Below are 19,022 nucleotides of genomic sequence, written 5' to 3' on the forward strand. Positions count from 1 at the left end.
CAATTGACCAATTTTGTATTTATTTTCCTCCAATTTCTAGCCTCCACCTTTGAAAAAAACCAAATCCATCCAATTTATCTCCAACTTTCATTTATTTTGGGTTAAATTGTAATTTTGAGGGGTAAAAATATCATTTCGTTAACATTCTGTTAAATTCACTAATGGAAATTAGACGGAAGTGGACGAATGCAACAAAAAGCAAACTTCAAGTGGAGCGCTGAAAAAAAAAAATGTTTGTGTATTTTTTAAAAAGGCAAAACAAACAGGTGGATGATTGTAAATTTCCCTAGATAAAATCAAGCTACACAGAGATTTAGTAAATATAGACAGAGAAATAATCCAAAATTAGACAAAAAAAGAAGAAGAAATAGAAATCAATATGGCTATAATAGAAAATTTAAGTATTGATAAACATAAAACATTACTTAATAATAAAGATAAAAATATAAATCTAATATTTAATGATCCTAAAAAATACTTAGATGAGGAACTATTTGAAGAATTATGTAATAACGATGAATTAGTAGATGGTATAGACATAGAAGTTACAGAAAATTTAAATTTCAAGAATTTAGAAATAGATTAAATTTATTATTTAGAACAAGTAGATGAAATATTAGTCAAAGAGGAAGGTGGAAAGCCATAACTAGGAGAAAGTAGTAATAGACCTATATTAGAACCAAGAGTAGAACCCTCAAATGTGGAAATTTATTTAAATAAAGAGGAATCCCATAAAGTAATGAAAAGTACACAGAAGCAGAAAGAGTATTTAAAACTAAAATAAAATTAAAAAGTTAGAAAACAATGCCACAAGCTAGAGATTTATTAGTATTAGAATTAGAAAGACATAGACCCGGTGAATGGAAACAAGTATTTAACAGTGGGAAGGTGATTTACTTAGACATTCTATAGAAGCATTAGTAGCTATAGTAGACCCAATTAAAAATTAATATAATTAGAAATTATTTTAGGAAGTAGAGAAAAAAATATATATTTAGGATAGAGAGAATGGATGAAGAAAAATAAATTAGAAGAGTTAGACAATTTTGATATAAATATTATAGTAATTAGTTTTATAGATTTAATGAAAAAATTAATATTAGGAGTAGACAAAAAAGATGATATGATTACACAGATTAAAGCAATTAGAAATTTAGAACAATTTAAAATTTGTGATTTAAGATATTTTGATGAATATGCTAATTATTTTTATAAATATTGGAGTGAAATAGGAAGACCTTTGATGAAGATTTATTATTAAAATTTGTAGATAAACTACTACGAAAAATAAGAGAAAAATTACATAATAAATTAATTAATTGGTTTAAAACTAAAAGAACACAAGGAATAAACTATTATGCTACATTATGACCAGTAATGGAATACGTTAAAGACATGATTAAAGAATACTGTGAAGAAGAAAAATATAGACATCAAATAAAGTTACAATTTATAAAATTGTTTATTGACATGACAGAAGTACCGACATTAGGCTGTAATTATCCTAGTTATTTTAGACATAAGAAACATAGAAAACATAGGAAACGATATAGTCAAAATAAGCAACCTTATAGGTATAATAGTAGAAAATTCTATAAAAAGAAACTTTTTTAAATATAATTATAATAAACAAAAAGTTAGAAAAGCATTCAAAAAGGGAAAAAGAATATATAAAAGAAATAAAGCTTGTAAATGTTTTTTATGCTGTAAAAAAGGACATATTAAATCAGATTACCTAGAGAATAAAAAGATCAATCAATTTGAAGTAGATAGTTATAATATAGAAGAACATATTTTAGACATAGAAGAAATTCTTAATGTAGGTCAATTACCTGACAATGATAGTATATGTAGTATTAGTAGTGGTGAATCAGACACTAGTAACAATTCAAGTTCAGAATCAAACTTAGAAATAGAATCAGATTTAGAAATTAATGTTATAGAAATTTACACATCATTTTTTGTAGGGGTGGGCAAAATACCCGATCCGATCCAAAAAAAATCGGGTTCGAATCGGATCAGATTGTAAAGAAAACCCGATCAGGTGCATTTGTGTCAACCCGATCGGATCATGATCGGATCGGATTGGGTGGATTATGATCGGATCGGGTTGACCCGATCGGGTTGACACAAAATAAAAAAAAAAATAAACCTCAAATACACACCCCACACACACACCGGAACACATATACACCACACACACTAGAACACACACGCTGGAACACATACACACCACACACACTGGAACACATACACACCACCCACGCACTGGAACACACACATTGGAACACACACGCTGGAACACATACACACCACCCACGCCCTGGAACACACACACACCACGCCCCCCACGCACTGGAACACACACACTGGAACACGAAGTGAACACCACACACACTGACACACCCACAGCCCCCTGCCGACCAGCAACATAATCGCCCACACCCACCCACAAGCCACAGCCTCCCTCTCTTGCATCCCACTATCGACGGAAACAAGCGACAGTTATACAGCCCACTCCAACCGAGGCTACTCCGTGAGAATGGTGACCCGATCTACTGATCTACTGCTACCAAGTACCGGATCTGCTGCGTCACCTCCACGCCTCCAATCCTCCGCCATCACCCGATCCGATTCAAGCTCCATTTGGCTGTTGAGTTTTGAAAGCTTTGGGTTGTTGCTGTAAATGTGTAGATCGTGTGTGTGTAAATGGGTAGATTGTGTGTGTATTTTTTATATCCGACCCGATCCAATCCGAATTATATTCGGATCGGGTCGGATCGGGTTATAGATTCGGGTTGAATTCGGATGAGTTCTCATCTAACCCGACCAACGCGAAACCCGATCGGGTTGATCCGAACCCGAACCGAACCCGATTTTGCCCACCCGTAATTTTTTGGTAAAAATTGTATAAACTGTGATAAAAATTTTGAATTAGGATATAGAGATACAATCACAGGAAAAGTTCTTTTATAATAATTGTAAAGATAAACAACAGGATGGTAATACAATAGAAATAAACAGAGCAAGTAGTGAACTAATAAATACAGATGTATGATTATTATTTAAAAAAGAAATAGTTTATACTAAAGCAATGATAGACACATGTGAAAATAAATGTATTATAAATGACAGTTTAATACCTAAAGATAATAGGAATAAGCTTAGAAATCTAGTAAATATTAGACGATTTAATAGTGAATTAATTCAAAAAACAGAATGTATAAATAATAAACCCATAAGAATAAATGGAGAAACACATATTTTACCATAAACATTCATTTGTAATAAAAATGTCGGATATAAATTTATTTTAAAATTAAACTTTATATTAGGAAATAATGGTAGTATATTAATAACTCCAAATGGAGTGAATTTCTTTAAAAAAATCAACATTTATTCAACCTAACAATGAGACACACATTTTTCCATACGAATAGAAAACTTTAATGATCGAAAAAGATGTAGACATAAAATTTTTTGATTCTTTATTAGAAGAAGAAAAAGCAGAAAAATCAAAAGAACTAGACAACAAAAGTAAGTTAGAAGTAGAAAGTGATATGCATGAAGTACAAATTTTAGATGACAAAGAAATAGACAAGTACTTAGAAGATGTAATGAATGTAGAAAAACAAGTAGAGTGTTTAGAATATGAAAAAGGGCCTGAAGAAATTAGAAAAAAATAGAAATAATAGGTAACGGTCCGATTAGAAAAGATAATAAGAGAGTATACAAATTTGAAATCATTAATCCAAATATAACAATAGAAACACAAGATTTAGCTTATAGTTTAGAAGATATAAAAGAATTTAAAATGCAGTTAAATGAATTATTAGAATTAAAAGTTATTAGAGATGTACGCATTTATTGTAAATAATCATAGTAAGCAAAAAAGAGGTAAGAGTAGGATGGTAATTAATTATAAAAGATCAACCGACAATACTCTAGATAAGAGTTATAAAATACCTAATAAAGATGAATTACTAAAATGTATACAAAATGCTAAATATTTTTCTAAATTTGATTGTAAAAATGGATTTTGGCAAATACGACTCTGAATAGTTTATATTGATGATATTCTTGATTTTAGTCAAAATAAGTTTATGCATATTACTCATTTACATAAGATTTTAGATTGTTTTAAGAATAATAATATATTAATTTCTAAAAAGAAAATTCAAATATTAAAACAAAAAATAGATTTTTTAGGACTAACAATAGACAGAGAAACTATAGAATTACAATCATATATAGTTAGCAAAATATTAGAATTTCGATACAAAATAAAAGATATCAAAGAACTACAAAAATTCTTAGGATTATTAAATTACATTAGAAAATTCATACCAATCTTAGTACATTAATAAGACCTTTATATAATAAATTAAGTGAAAATGAACAAAAATATTTTAACAGTGAAGACATAAAATTAGTTCAAAAATTTAAAGGAATAGTAAGATATCTTAAACCATTAGCATTACCTATAGATAGTTACTATAAAATTATACAACAAATGCAAGTAGTTTACGATGGGCAGGAATATTAATACAAAAACCTAATATAGACAGTTCAAAAGATAAAGAAGAAATAGTAATGTATACTAGCAGTAAATTTACAGAATGAAAGATAGAAAATCAAGTATAGAATTAGATATTTTAGGAATAAAAAAATCTTTAAATTCATTTCATTTGCATATGAAAAATGACACATTTACAATAAGAACAGACTTTAATAATATTATAGAATTTTATAAAAAAACACAAAAGAAAAAATTTGAGAAGAAAAATTATTTTATTAGCAAACGATGGATATACTTTTTAGAAGTAATAACAGACAAAGGATATAAAGCAAAGTTTGAGCATATAGGAGATGAAATTTCAGTCCCTCTTGGGAGCAATTCTATAGTACCTCTATTGTACTATATCTATTTAATGCATGTATGACATGTGTGCATGAATTAAGTATAACTATCGATTACCTGATGATTTTTCAGAATAAATGCACGCATATCATACACGTATTGAGTAAAATTCAATAGAGGTGATATAAAATCTCTCATTTTTTTAGATGTGATTGATGCATGAAACCTTTCACTTATTATTTTCTCGAAAGGCTATCCTTTTTTTTATGGTGAAGTTGTTAAGATTCTCATTTGGATGCAATTTGGTAATTTAAACTTCTGAAATTTTTTAAAACATTAAAAGTAAATTTAAGACAAAGAAAATTCCAAACAAGACTTCTGAAACCCCAATAAGAGCAACATTGCGACTTTGTATGGCTCCCAAAAGCCAGGTGCTATGACTATAATGAGCTTATAGTGATAGACAAAGCGTGGGAGCGAGATAAGCCCAACAAATTAATGGAGAGTACAGCATCATGAAGATTTTAAAATTGAATAATGTGTTTCATTCAAAATCTAAAAATTGAATAATGTGTTATTGGATCACTGGATGTAAATTAGGATTTAACTTGTTCCATTTATATGAATAGATTGACTAGGAACTCTTCAACACAATCTCCAAGCAACGGCTAAATTCTTGGCTAGGAAATTTCATAATACCAGTTTAATTTCTTTTAGAGTGCTTGGGGTGATCAGTTTGCTTTTTCGGGGTGACAAAAGGAATTAGAGTTTCCACACAATAATTTGCATTGACATTGAGATGATCCGCCTTGAACTCTAAAGGTGAGTCTAGCTTCTTTGTTCTAAATTAATTAAATAAAATTATTAATAAGGATCTTGCCAAAAATTTAATGCAGTCTCTCTTATACTTTTTACATTTTTAACCTATAAATCTGTAAAATAAGTACTCTAAAATAATTTAATATTCAACCAATTGCATTGATCATTCTCCCCAAGCACATAACATCATTCATTATTGTAAATAATATACTTAAATGATAACATCCAAATATTACCACATATTTTCAATGGTTTCCAAAAATATGTTGCAACTAATAGATTAAATATTTACAATAATCATATCAAACTATACAATCCAAAATGAAGTGATCATAATGCTCAAATAATATGATCTACAATTCTTAGCAATATCACGTGGCTAAAATTCAAAATAATCATAGTCACTGGATCAACTAATGTATTTGGAATCTTCTCGAGAGAGAAAAATACAGTAAAATAGAGTTTATTCTTATTCATAACTAGCCCAAATTAGAATTAAATTTTTTTTATGATTGTAAGAAGATTATTCATCTATATAGTATCATTACTGAGAGATTTTACTGTATTAGGATTTAGGCAAACTCCAATCTTCCATATTCGAATTTGAATAATGCCATATGACAACACATAAAATTATACATAGGCACAAAAGATAAGAAGCATTTCAATATAAAATAAGCTTATTATTTTATCTTATTAATTTTATCTTTATATGTTAGTGTCCCCGTTTCATTTATCAGTTATAATTTTGCGTGCAAATAACATTTTTCTTTCAAATTTTATTTCTAAATTATTTTCGCTGCATATCGTCTATGTCTCTTCATGCCAGTGTACGATACTCGATGACATTGACTCATTGACCACATTTGGTGTAGTGCCAACTCTTTCTTAAGCTTAAAATAATGAAATGATTGCATCTACTTTACAAAACATTTTTTTTTTCTTTTGTGAAGTAATGTTTTCTGAAGAATGTACTTACTAGTGCTTTCTTTTAAAATTTAGTTGTTTGAATGAAAATGAAAAGGTATTTATGTGTTACATAGATTTAAAAGAAAAAAATTGAAAAACTAATTCTATATATACGATTTTGATCTTACAAATTTTAAATATTAGATAATTACGTTAGTACCTATAGGCATTAACATAACTTTTGATACTCATAGTATATGTACTTTGAATTTTCTCCAAAAAATTGGATAACCTGGATGATAATTTCTCGCAACGAATTAAACTTGCAAAAAAAAAAAAAAATGACCCTGATCTCATATTTGATAAGTGTATTGAGAGTTTAACTCAACGACCATTGAAGGAAGCTTGGCATGAAATTATTGGATGGACTTGAAAAGGGGAAAAGAAGTTCAAAAAAGTAAGCAAAGCAATCATTTTACACTTTCATTTATCTTTATTCTTCTTTTAGAGTACTTTATGGCTGCTTCTTCTCCTGCTCCTCCTTCTTCTCATTATAAAGTAGATGCCAGAAGTCTCTTTTTTTAGATGTCATCAACTATTTTGTAAAGTTCCATGGAAGGAATAAAGTAGCTGAAGCATCAATATATGCCCTGCAGTGACATTCAATTCACATAAAATCATAAATTTTCTGACCAAAATCTCTCTAATCAATTGAACCGTTTCTCTATGGCTTCTTCTTCTTCTTCTTCTCATTAAATGTACATGCCACAAGTATCTTTTTTAAGATGTCATCAACTATTTCGTAAAGTTCCATGAAGGAATAAGTAGCTAAAGCATCGATATATGCCCTGCAGTGACATCCAATTTATATAACATCACAAATTTTCTGGTCAAAATCTCTCTAACCAGTTGAACTGCTTCTGTAATGGCTTCTTCTTCCACTTCTTCTTCTCATCCATCTAGCAGTTTGAGTTCGATGAATATTTGAAACAATAAGTATGATGCTTTTCTTAGTTTCAGAGTAGTGGACACCCGTGACAGCTTTACTAGCCATCTTCATTCTGCTTTGTGTCCAAAAAAGTATTGAAACTTTCATTGATGACAAACTTATCAGAGGAGATGAAATTTCAGAGTCCCTTCTTGATACAATTGAAGCATGAAGCATTTCAATTATCATTTTCTCCGAAGCTATGCTTCTTCAGGATGGTGTCTCGATGAACTTTTAAAGACCCTCGAATGCAGGCACAATTATGGATAGATTGTGATCTCTTTCTTCTATCGCGTAGATTCATCACGTCTGAGAAAGCAAATTGGGATTCTTTTGGAGATTCATTTTTGAAGTTTGAAGAAGGATTTCCAGGGAAGATGCAAGATGGAGGAGTGCTTTGACGGACGCAGCCAGTCTCTCTAGCTTTGATTCTCTTGTCATTAGGTAAAAGTCAGCTCATTAATTATTGGATAAATAATTGTTTCGTCCCTATATTTAATTTAAATGATTCTCTATTCTTTAAAAATATCTCAAAATACTATTATATTTAGCTATATTATATTCTTACCTTTGCTTTTGCCTTCCTTTTACAATAATAGCTTTGCAATAATATTCTTGATATTAATTAATTTATCTATAAAAATTTAACTAGAAAATTAACCAATGATTATTTATTATTCTAGCAAATTAACTAAAAAATATCAGTATGAAAGAACTAATATTTAATATCCTTACAACATTTTTATTATTTTATAAAAAAATTAATTTGCCAAATTAATCTTAAAGGTAAAATAATAACATAAGATTTATAAAATTTTTATATTACTTTTAAGGTTAATTTGATAAATTAATATTTTTTTTCATTAATATCCTAGAGAAGATAAGAATATTGTTGTAAAAATATTATCATAAAAGGAAAGACAAATAGAGAGTAGGTAAGGATAGCAATGGATACCACCCACTGCGGGTTTATCACTACCTAACCCGCATCCACAAAAAATTTAGATTACTAAATCCACCCATAATCGGCCGTGGGTTTTTATATTTTTTTAAAAAAGCTTGCCTATTGCGGGTTTTAAGGGTGGCAAAAATACCCATATGGTTCGAACCCGAACGATGTGGGCCCACTAATACTAGGCTTGGGTATGAAGCCAAATCAGTCCTAGGCATCACTTGATAAACTCAGGACCTGGCTCAAAACCCGAATTTTATTAAAACAATATTATAAAATATATATGATTTTAAATATTTATATTTATTTGACTCATCTATTACATATATATAAAGTTTTAAACATTTAAAATTTATATTTTCATGTCCAATTTCATTGAAATAAATTTAAAAATAAAAAAATATGCACATATAATATTAAAAAAGTACAAAATTTGGGTACAAAAATCCAGATTAAAAAACCCGGCCCGGTGCCAGGCTTTTAAGCCCGGCCTGGGTGTTTAAAAAGTACAATTGGGCTGGGTCCGAGCATTGTGATACCCAAACCTAGGTTTTGACAACCTGGCTGGTTTTAATAATTAATAAACCCACCTCTAGCACCTAGTGAATTTTTTACGGGTTTTTTTATTTAAAATCACAAATATAAAAAAAACTTTTAATAATAAATAATAAATTAAATTAAGTGATTCAAATATAAATTTATAACAAGAGCCTAAAAAATCTGCATACAAAACTGAATTCTAATTTTTACCAATGAAAATAAGAAATTAAAATTTCAACATCAAATAAATATACAAAATATATTAAATCTGACATAAAATATTTTTGATGCAGTTAGAATATTTCTGTTGTAACCAAACCATCATTACTAATATCAACGTCTTGCTCTATCTTTTAATCAATATATAAGAATTATCAAAAATATTAATAAGTAAATTTTGTATAATTATCGTTAGCAATTAATTAAACAAATAAAAACTCAACTTTTGGTTGTCAATCATTAGGTTCAGGTCATTAGAGCAAAACAAACAAAATCAGTCAAATTAAAATAAAATATCAGTAATATTAAACTTAAAAACTATAAATTTTCTACTTATTACATATATATATATGGAATTAGGAAATTAATTACACATATTTATGATTAAATTTTTAATTTATTTTTATGATTAAAATTAAAAATATAAACAATTAAAATAAAAATGTAGGTTGGTGAATACTTGTGCGGGTATCCAAAGGATTTTCTTTCAATACCAAACCCACCTGCAACCCGTGGGTTTAAGTTTGAAATACCAAACGTGCCCGCAACCTGCAAAATTACTCGTAGTGGGTGGGTCTTTGCAGGCGAGTTTGGGCGGATTTACTGGTTGGCAGATAATTTTGCCATCCTATTAGGTAGGAGTGCAACATATTTAACAGTAAGAATATCTTGAGGCATTTGTTAAAATATAAGAATTAAATGGACACTTAAGTCAAAATATGGGGACTAAATAAAAACTTACCATTATTTTATTATTAGGGTAATCAGCAATATCAAATATTCTAAAGTTAAATTTTAAATCATTTGATGAAGATTTATTCGGTTACGTCATATATTATATTACTCATTTTTTCTAATTGTATTTTTTAACTCAAGTTTGATTGTTATGTGGCCAATTTAAAAACAATAGCATCAAATTAAAAATTTGAACTGCACTCTTTTTTTTTTTTTTTTGGTCTCAATTTTGAACTTAACGCTATTTTTTGCATTTGCTAGGAATGAATCTAAACTTATAAAGAAAGTTATTGATGACATTTTGGAGAAACTGCCTAAAGTGGTTCCAAGTAATAACAAAACCCAGCTAGTTGGAGTAGAATCAAGAATTGAAGAAATTGAATCTCTATTAGGTGCTGCACCTCTATTAGGGATTTGGGGTATTGGTTGTATAGGCAAGACAACAATTACTATTATGATCTATAAATTTAAATAGGAATAAATATAATTCCTATAAATTTTAATAGGAATTAATATGATATTCTTGTCTTACTTGTCTCATAAGAAATATTTAGAGCATTTAATAAACTTTATGTTTGAACCAATTTTTTCTCACTATGACAACGCTCAAGCTAGGTTATCGTCAACATCTATAGATTAACTCACATTCATGGCTCCTCCTAAGCCAAAGAAATTACACAATTACTTTCCGAAAATGAGAAAATACAATTAACTTTATGCAATATTACTCTAAATGGATATTAACCCTATAAATTATAATTTCTTAATCCATAATTGAAAGTAACAAAATTACTATAATACTCTCAAAGCCATAAATTACACCTTATTGTCACGGACTGCAATCGTGACACCCAAGATATGCGCTGTACGCTAGTATCGATGATAGCTGTGCTGATTGTTGGAGACGTGCTTCAGGGGCGTGCGTGTGGGGAATACAATGGTCCTAGATTCCTTGGAGTTTAGGCAGGCTGACCCGGTTGAGTTTGGGGAGCTTGTCGCTAGTCGAGGACTTAACATTGAAGAGGGGTCCAGGCGAAGCCCTACACACACTGGTTGGGAACTGAAGCCGTTCTCCTGATAAGCCCAATGTAGGGCGAAACCAGTCGATATTGTGCCACTTCCACTAGGCTTACTCTCGTAGTATGTGATGCGCGAGTGCCGCACAGGCTCGAAACCTCTCGTCCCGTGACATTATGCTCAAAATTTTATAATTCACCTCCATAATTAAATTTTTCATATCTTATAATACTGATAAATCAAGTGATAGATAATTATTAAGTCCCACCATTTTTAATTTAAATAGTAAAATTCTATTAGTAAAACTTCAGTTAGAATACCAATTAAGAATTCCAATAATATAAGATTAGAATCACTCCTTTGCTTTCATGTCATGCGGATTTAATTACGTTGAGTTAGATCATCTTCTTCTTCTTCTTTTTTTTTTTAAAGGTAAGGGGGGTGGGTAAGTCCAAATACAATTTTTAGCCCCCTTACCACTCCCAAGAATCGAACTCGGGTTTTAGTAGAAGCTACAGCTGCACTGCAGCCAATCCGACTACGCCTTTGGGGGCTGAGTCAGATCACTTACTTATGGAGTACTATTTCTTTGGTGATCACGTGGAAGTCCAGTTCTATTTAAAGGGATTTTTTTATGATTATTCAGAGTGTTGCCTGGTGAAAAATTGTGGGATATACTTTAAGCCCCATATTTTATGGAATTATGCAACAGAAAATCCAAGCGGAAGTTTCAGCTATAATGAAGAAATTGCAGCTGATACATTTGGGTAAATAAATATCTCTTCCTATTTACATATTTGTGTCTGTGTGCAAACTTTTTTTTTTTGGCTTGCTTTCTTTTTTTGTAGGTGTATTTTCAAAGACATCCAAAACTTTTATCTTAAATTTTATTTCAAATGATGTAGTATGTGATATGTTATTTATTGAGTTGTTGATAATTTTTCACAATGTTCAAGTCAATTAATTGTATTTTCTCATCATCCAATTGATGAATATCATATCATTTAAGATAAAATTTTAGGATGTGTATCATTACTTTTCTTTAATTCTCATAATAAATCATGAGGACAATTTATGAAAGAACAAGCAAATATTAATACACACTTCTTATATATACAAAACAATCAATCATATAATAACCTCCACCTATCTATGGCTAAAAGAAATTGTTGTCCCCAAACCTAAATATATAAGCCAACAATTCCTTGGTTGGATGGTTGGCATCTCTTGGGAAAGTTTGAATCTCTCCAGTGGCTTGAGAGTATTTTCTTTGAGTTCTTATTGTTGGTTTTAGTGGGCGTCAATTATTTGTTGGGCTTTGAATGAATATTTAGAGCTATTGGCACCCTTAAAAAATTCTTTTAAAGCCCCTACATCGTAAATTTACATTTTAAACTTGAGTTTTTATTTTTTGTTAAATAAAACACAATTTGTTGTGATGGTGATAATATTTTTTTTTTATTCTTAAATTAGTTGTTAAATAACACAATTTTTTTATTTTTAAATAACATAATATTTTTATTTTTATTTTTTGTTAAATCAAACACAATTTGTTGTTCCATTAATGAAAATTAAAAGGTATATACACACGAACAACTTTTGACAAAAATTAAAGTATCTTTTCTTAGCTGTCATCAACTATTTTGTAAAGTTCCATGGAAGGAATGAAGTAGTCAAGTAGCTAGAGCATCAGTATAAGCCCTGCACCTGCAGTGACATTCAATTCATATAACATCTCAAATTTTCTGATGAAAATCTCTCTAATCAATTGAACTGTTTCTCTAATGGCTTCTTCTTCTTCTTCTTCTTCTCCTTCCCATCCATACAGCAGTTTGAGTTTGATGAATCCTCAAAACAATAAGTATGATGTTTTTCTTAGTTTTAGTAGAGCGGAAACCCGTGACAGCTTTACTAGCCATCTTCGTTCTGCTTTGTGCCAAAAAAGTATTGAAACTTTCATTGACGACCAACTTATCAGAGGAGATGATATTTCAGAGTCTCTTCCTGATACAATTGCAGCATCAAGCATTTCAATTATCATTTTCTCAGAAAGATATGCTTCTTCAGGACGGTGTCTCAATGAACTTCTAAAGATCCTCGAATGCAAGCACAATTATGGACAGATTGTGATCCCTGTCTTCTACCGCGTTGATCCATTACATGTGAGAAAGCAAATTGGGATTTTTGGGGATTCGTTTTTGGAGCTTGAAGAAAGATTTCCAGAGAAGATGGAAAGATGGAGGAGTGCTTTGACGGAAGCAGCCAATCTCCCTGGCTTTGATTCTCATGTATTCAGATAACAGTCAATTTATCGCCAATTATATAATTTTTTTATTATTAGATATGAAACATTCTAATATTAAATATTAAATCAATTGATGAAGATTACTAGGTTACATCTTATTTTACACTTTTTTTCTTTTTTTCTTTTTTTCAACTCAAGTTCTAGTCTTATGTAACTACTTTAATAGCAAACAATTAAGCATCAAATCAAAAACTGGAACTAATTAAAGACACTCTGTTTTTGTTTTTTTTTTTAGCTTAATACTATGTTTTGTATTTGCTAGGAATGAATCTGAACTTATAAAGAAAGTTGTTAATGACATTTTGGAGAAATTGCCTAAAGAACTTTCATGTAATAACAACATCCATCTGCCTGAAGTACTTTCATGTAATAACAAAAACCATCTGGTTGGAGTAGAATCAAAAGTTGGTGAAATTGAATCTCTATTAGCTGCTGCACCTCTAGTAGGGATTTGGGCCATGGGTGGTATAGGCAAGACAACAATTGCTAGGGCAGTTTTCAACAAAATCTCTAGAAATTTTGAAGGTTCTTGCTTCCTTCAGAATGTTAGAAAAGAATCACAAAACCCAGGAGGATTAGCTAGGTTGCAACAAAAACTTCTTTCAGAAGTATTGATGGATGAAAATGTGATTCCTGATATTGAGTTCAACTTCACAAGGCTCAGCCGCAGGAAGGCTCTGATTGTTCTTGATGATGTGACTTGTTTCAGACAAATAAAATTCTTAATCAGAAGTCTTGATTGGTTTATGCCTGAGAGTCGAATCATAATTACCACAAGAGATCAAAAGGTTCTTAAAAATGGGGGAGTGAAAGAGAAAGACATTTATGAGATGAAGGCATTAGAATGCGGCCATGCCCTTGAGCTTTTTAGTCGACATGCCTTCAAAGAAAACCTTCCTAGTGAAGTAGGTTATCAGGAGCTGTCAGAAAAGATAATTAACTATGCTCAAGGTGTTCCTTTAGCACTTGAAATTTTAGGTTGCTTTTTATATGGAAAAGGAAAGGAAGTTTGGGAAAATGCAATAAACGAATTGAAAAGAATTCTTAATATGGAAATCCAAAAGGTGCTAAAAATTAGTTTCGACGGTTTGGACGATGAACAGAAAAATATTTTTCTGGACATTGCCTGTTTCTTTAAAGGTGAAGATAAAGAATTTGTGATAAAGTTCCTTGATGCTTGCGGTTTCGCTGCACAAATAGGAATAAGTGATCTTGTTGATAAGTCTCTTATTATCATACATGGCAATAGCATAACAATGCATGATTTGCTGCAAGAAATGGGTAGAGAAATTGTCCGGCAAGAATCTGTAAATAATCCAGGAGAACGCAGTCGATTGTGGCATCATGAGGATATTATCGAAGTTTTGACATCTAATACAGTAAGTATTTTATTTGAGACATATATATATATATATTATTATATTATTTTGGAATGCTATTGGATGTGTAATCTTTGATGATAATTATACATAAATAGATGGGTTATAAGCCCAATAGAAGAGTGACGCTAATAAAAGGAAAAAATGAAAAAATTGCAATGTCAATTTGTATGTACAAGTTTGCAGTCACACATTTTATTATTATTATTATTATTATTCCCTGTATGTAGGGTTACATTTACTGCCTAATGATAACAATCAACTTAAATTTATAGATTTGATTTTAATTTGTGTCTTTTATTGATTATTAGGGGACTGAAAAAATTGAGGGCATATCCCTGGATATGTCTAAGGTGAGACAGATTCGTCTAAATTCTAACACATTCACGAAGATGCGTAAATTAAGATTTTTGAAATTCTATAATTCAATCTCTAAGGGAGGGAACAAATGTAAGGTGTCTGATTTTCAAGGTTCTATATTTGCTGAAGTGAGGTATTTGCACTGGCATGGTTATCCATTAACATCAATGCCGTCAAATATTAATCCAGACAAGCTTCTTTTTCTTGAAATCCCTCATAGCAATATGGAACAACTTTGGGACTGTGTCCAGGTATATCTTATATTTTATTCAAGCTTCTTTTTCTTGAAATCCCTCATAACATTTGATTGTTGAATGATTTGTCATCGTTGCTTCTTTTCTGTCCGAACAGCATCATGGTAAGTTCAACCGGATGGTCATTGCTGCCTGGAATTCTTTTACCAAAACCCCAAACCCCTCGTTGATTCCGGGTCTAAATAAGCTAGTTAGCCTCAATCTAATTGGTTGCTCAAAATTGAAGAGGCTTCCTGTAGAGATCTCATCAGCTGTTAATGTGGAAGAGATACGTTTAAATGGAACAGCAATTGAAAAACTGCCCTCGTCCATTGGGAGTCTCTCTGGGCTTTTGGACTTGGACCTTCAAAATTGTAAAAGTCTTAAGAGTCTCCCTAGCAGCCTATGTAAGTTGAAATCTCTTCGGAGTCTGTATCTCAATGGGTGCTCAAATCTTCAAAGATTGCCTCAGGAACTTGGAAATTTAGAAGCTTTGGAGTTTTTGTCTGCTATAGCAACAGCTATAAGAGAAGTACCCAGGGACTTAGCCAGCATAGGACCAGGTGGGGCACATGCCCCAGCTGGCTTTTAAAATATTTTTTTGATGATTATCTTTAAAAAAAAAATTTATGCATTATTTATAAAAATGCCCCAAGTCAATTGTGAAAATTTGAAAGTGCCACATGTAATTTTAAAAAATTTCATATTGCCCCTAACTTAAATGTATAAATCTAAATAATTTGATCAGTTATTATAATTTCATAAAAGTCAACAAAGACAAAAAGGAGAACGCCTTTTATCAAATAAAATCTATTAAAAAATCAATTAAAGTAAGTGAAATCACAACTTTACTCTTTCTTCCGTCTCTTTCTTTCGTCTCTTCCATGGATTAAAGTGTGGTGGGTGGAGCTAGGCAATTTGCAGTGCTCATCAATTGTCACTAGTGCGTGAATTTCTTCTCACTTTCTTCATTTGCGTCGCTTGATGTTTTAAAATTGTAAGTTTCTTAATACTAAGTTTTTATTATTTCATTGTTTTTTACATTTTAAAATTGCTAATTTTATTTTATATTCATGTTTGATTTTTGTGTTGTCATATATGAATATTTTTGCCATTATTAAAAGATTTAAGAACAAATTAATTTATTAAGATTAATACACTATATAATGAAATTTTAATGAAGACCCATAATCTTTTGTCTAGTTCTGTAACTGTAATTTTCATGTATATTTTTTTATGAAGAAATTTTTCTTTGAATGATAAATATCATACTTATTTGATGAATATATTTCTTTGAACAGCCATGGATAAATATTTAAGAAAGAATTCAACAACCTCATTAGGAAAAATGAGTGGCAATTCAAAAGAAAAAGTTAGTCTTAATTTGCATGATCTTCCAAGAGATCCTGGTTTACGAACAGTAATTTCGAAGTTAGATCCTAATATTCAAGATGAAGTTCGGAGAGCTTATTTGCAAATGGGTCCTTTTCAACCTCAAAGCCATGATTTTCCTACTAGGTTGTTAGGAGAAAAATCACGACGATTTGTCCGGAGTTGGTTTGATAATTATCTTGATTGGTTAGAATATAGTATAGTAAAGGATGCAGCTTTTTGTCTTTATTGTTATGTTTTCAGAGAAGAAAATGGTAGTCAAGGGGTTGGTCCATGCTTTACTGGTGAAGGGTTTAGAAATTGGAAGAAAAAAGAAATGTCGAGACAACATGTTGGTGGCGTAAATAGTGCTCATAATATAGCTAGGCGTCGTTGTGAATCATTGATGAATCAAAAGGCACATGTTGCTACATTTTTCTTTAACCATTCTAAAAAAATTAAAAGGGAGTACCGACTTTGTTTAACTGCTGTAATTGACTGCATTCGGTTTCTTTTGAGACAAGGCCTTGCATTTTGTGGTAATAATGAATCTCAAAGCTCAGATAATAGAGGAAACTTTCTTCTTGCTAATCACAATGAGGAAATTAAAGGTGTTATTTTCAACAATGCTCCAGCAAATCTCCAAATGACATCCCCTGATATTCAGAAACAAATTGTAAGTGTTTGTTCAGCTGAAACTTCTAGAGCTATCATTAAAGAAATTGGTGACTCTTTATTTTCTGTTATGATTGATGAATCTCGTGACATATCCACAAAAGAGCAAATGGCAGTTGTGTTGTGTTATGTGGATAAAAGAGGACATGTGGTTGAGCGTTTTATTGGTATTGAACATGTTATTGATACTAAAGCTGTCTCTCTCAAAGCATCACTCGACATAGTATTTGCTAGACATGGATTAAGCATGTCTAGGTTGCGTGGGCAAGGATATGATGGTGCTAGTAACATGCAAGGGGTACTTAATGGTTTGAAAACACTCATTCTAAAAGAGAATGAATCAGCTTATTACATTCATTGTTTTCCCATCAATTACAGTTGGCCCTTGTTTTTGTGGCAAAAAAGCACCAAGAAGTTAATGATCTGTTCAGTTTAGTTACTAAAGTTAGTAACATTGTTGCAGCCTCGTCTAAACGATATGATATCCTTAAAGAGAAGCATGCTGTTGCAGTTATTGAAGCACTTAAAATGGGTGAGCTTAAAAGCGGACAAGGCATGAATCAAGAGATTACTTTAAAGCGTTATGGCGACACACGGTGGAGCTCACATTACGGTACATTAATAAGCATTATTACCATGTTCTCATCCATAATTGATGTGCTTGAGATTATTGCAAATGATGCATCAAATTCTGAGCAAAGATTTGAAGCAAATTCAACCTTGAAGTTCATGCAAACATTTGATTTTGTGTTTACTTTATACTTGATGAAAAATATTCTTGGTTTTGCAAATGAATTGTCACAAGCATTACAAAGGAAAGATCAAGATATTGTGAATTCCATGAAATTAGTTAGCATTTGCAAACTAGGTCTACAGAGGATGAGGGAACATGGATGGAATTCTTTGCTTATTCAAGTTTCTTCATTTTGTGAGAAACATTTTATTAGTGTTCCTGTCATGGAAACTATGTTTCTAACACCTGGAAGATCAAGGCGTAGAGCACAAGAGATCACAAATATGCATCATTATCGCATTGACCTATTTTGTGCTATTTTGGATATGCAACTTCAAGAGTTAAACAGTCGTTTTAATGAGGTAAACACTGAATTACTTCTTTGCTTGGCTTGTTTATGTCTAAAAGATTCATTTGCAGCTTTCAATAAAGAAAAGTTATTGCGTCTTGCTCAACTTTATCCAAAAGATTTTTCTCAAGTTGATCTCATGGCACTAGATACTCAACTTGATATTTACATAATGGATATGCAGTCTAGTGTTGAGTTTTCAGAATTAAATGGGATTGGTGATCTTGCACAGAAAATGGTTGAGACTAACAAGCACAAGGTGTTTTCATTGGTCTATTTATTAGTCACATTAGCATTACTTCTACCAGTTGCCACTGCCACTGTTGAAAGAGTTTTTTCAGCAATGAATTATGTGAAGAATCGACTACGAAGTCGAATGGGAGATGAATGGTTGAATGATAATCTAGTTGTGTACATTGAAAAAGATGTATTTGATTGTATTGATAATGAAATTATTTTACAGCATTTTCAACACATGAAATCCCATCGAGGAATTCTTGATTAGAACAATTGTAATAAGTTAATTTATTGTTAATTTATATTACACTTGTGACTCTAGTTACTGTTATCTAAATTT

The 19,022-nt window shown here is 30.9% G+C and overlaps 3 protein-coding genes across 3 annotated transcripts; all 3 read left to right on the top strand.

The window, feature by feature from the left end:
* The first annotated feature begins 12,824 nt into the window (after positions 1-12,824).
* On the top strand, positions 12,825-15,909 carry LOC18045943 (disease resistance protein TAO1). Its single transcript, XM_024187116.1, has 5 exons — positions 12,825-13,328; positions 13,425-13,432; positions 13,608-14,724; positions 15,036-15,335; positions 15,436-15,909. The coding sequence occupies exons 1-5, from the start codon at positions 12,825-12,827 to the stop codon at positions 15,907-15,909; spliced, it is 2,403 nt and encodes an 800-aa protein (XP_024042884.1).
* Positions 15,910-16,164: 255 nt separating this feature from the next.
* LOC112099688 lies at positions 16,165-18,950 on the top strand. The gene is made up of 3 exons (XM_024187118.1): positions 16,165-16,314; positions 16,619-18,458; positions 18,630-18,950. The coding sequence occupies exons 2-3, from the start codon at positions 17,892-17,894 to the stop codon at positions 18,948-18,950; spliced, it is 888 nt and encodes a 295-aa protein (XP_024042886.1). The 5' UTR covers positions 16,165-16,314; positions 16,619-17,891.
* LOC112099687 (zinc finger MYM-type protein 1-like) lies at positions 16,666-17,799 on the top strand. Its single transcript, XM_024187117.1, has one exon. It carries the CDS (start codon positions 16,666-16,668, stop codon positions 17,797-17,799), a length of 1,134 nt encoding a protein of 377 aa, XP_024042885.1.
* Positions 18,951-19,022: the final 72 nt, after the last annotated feature.

The sequence above is a fragment of the Citrus clementina genome, unplaced genomic scaffold, assembly GCF_000493195.1.
Source record: "Citrus clementina cultivar Clemenules unplaced genomic scaffold, Citrus_clementina_v1.0 scaffold_3, whole genome shotgun sequence".
Lineage (NCBI taxonomy): Eukaryota > Viridiplantae > Streptophyta > Magnoliopsida > Sapindales > Rutaceae > Citrus > Citrus x clementina.

Bases quoted from the DNA above. Each gene is read 5' to 3' on its own strand.
- LOC18045943 (XM_024187116.1), top strand. From the start codon at position 12,825: ATGGCTTCTTCTTCTTCTTCTTCTTCTCCTTCCCATCCATACAGCAGT. The intron at 14,725-15,035 runs GTAAGTATTTTA...ATTGATTATTAG, and splicing joins AAGTTTTGACATCTAATACA to GGGACTGAAAAAATTGAGGG. The intron at 15,336-15,435 runs GTATATCTTATA...CTGTCCGAACAG, and splicing joins AACTTTGGGACTGTGTCCAG to CATCATGGTAAGTTCAACCG.
- LOC112099687 (XM_024187117.1), top strand. From the start codon at position 16,666: ATGAGTGGCAATTCAAAAGAAAAAGTTAGTCTTAATTTGCATGATCTT.
- LOC112099688 (XM_024187118.1), top strand. From the start codon at position 17,892: ATGGGTGAGCTTAAAAGCGGACAAGGCATGAATCAAGAGATTACTTTA. The intron at 18,459-18,629 runs GTAAACACTGAA...ATGGATATGCAG, and splicing joins TAAACAGTCGTTTTAATGAG to TCTAGTGTTGAGTTTTCAGA.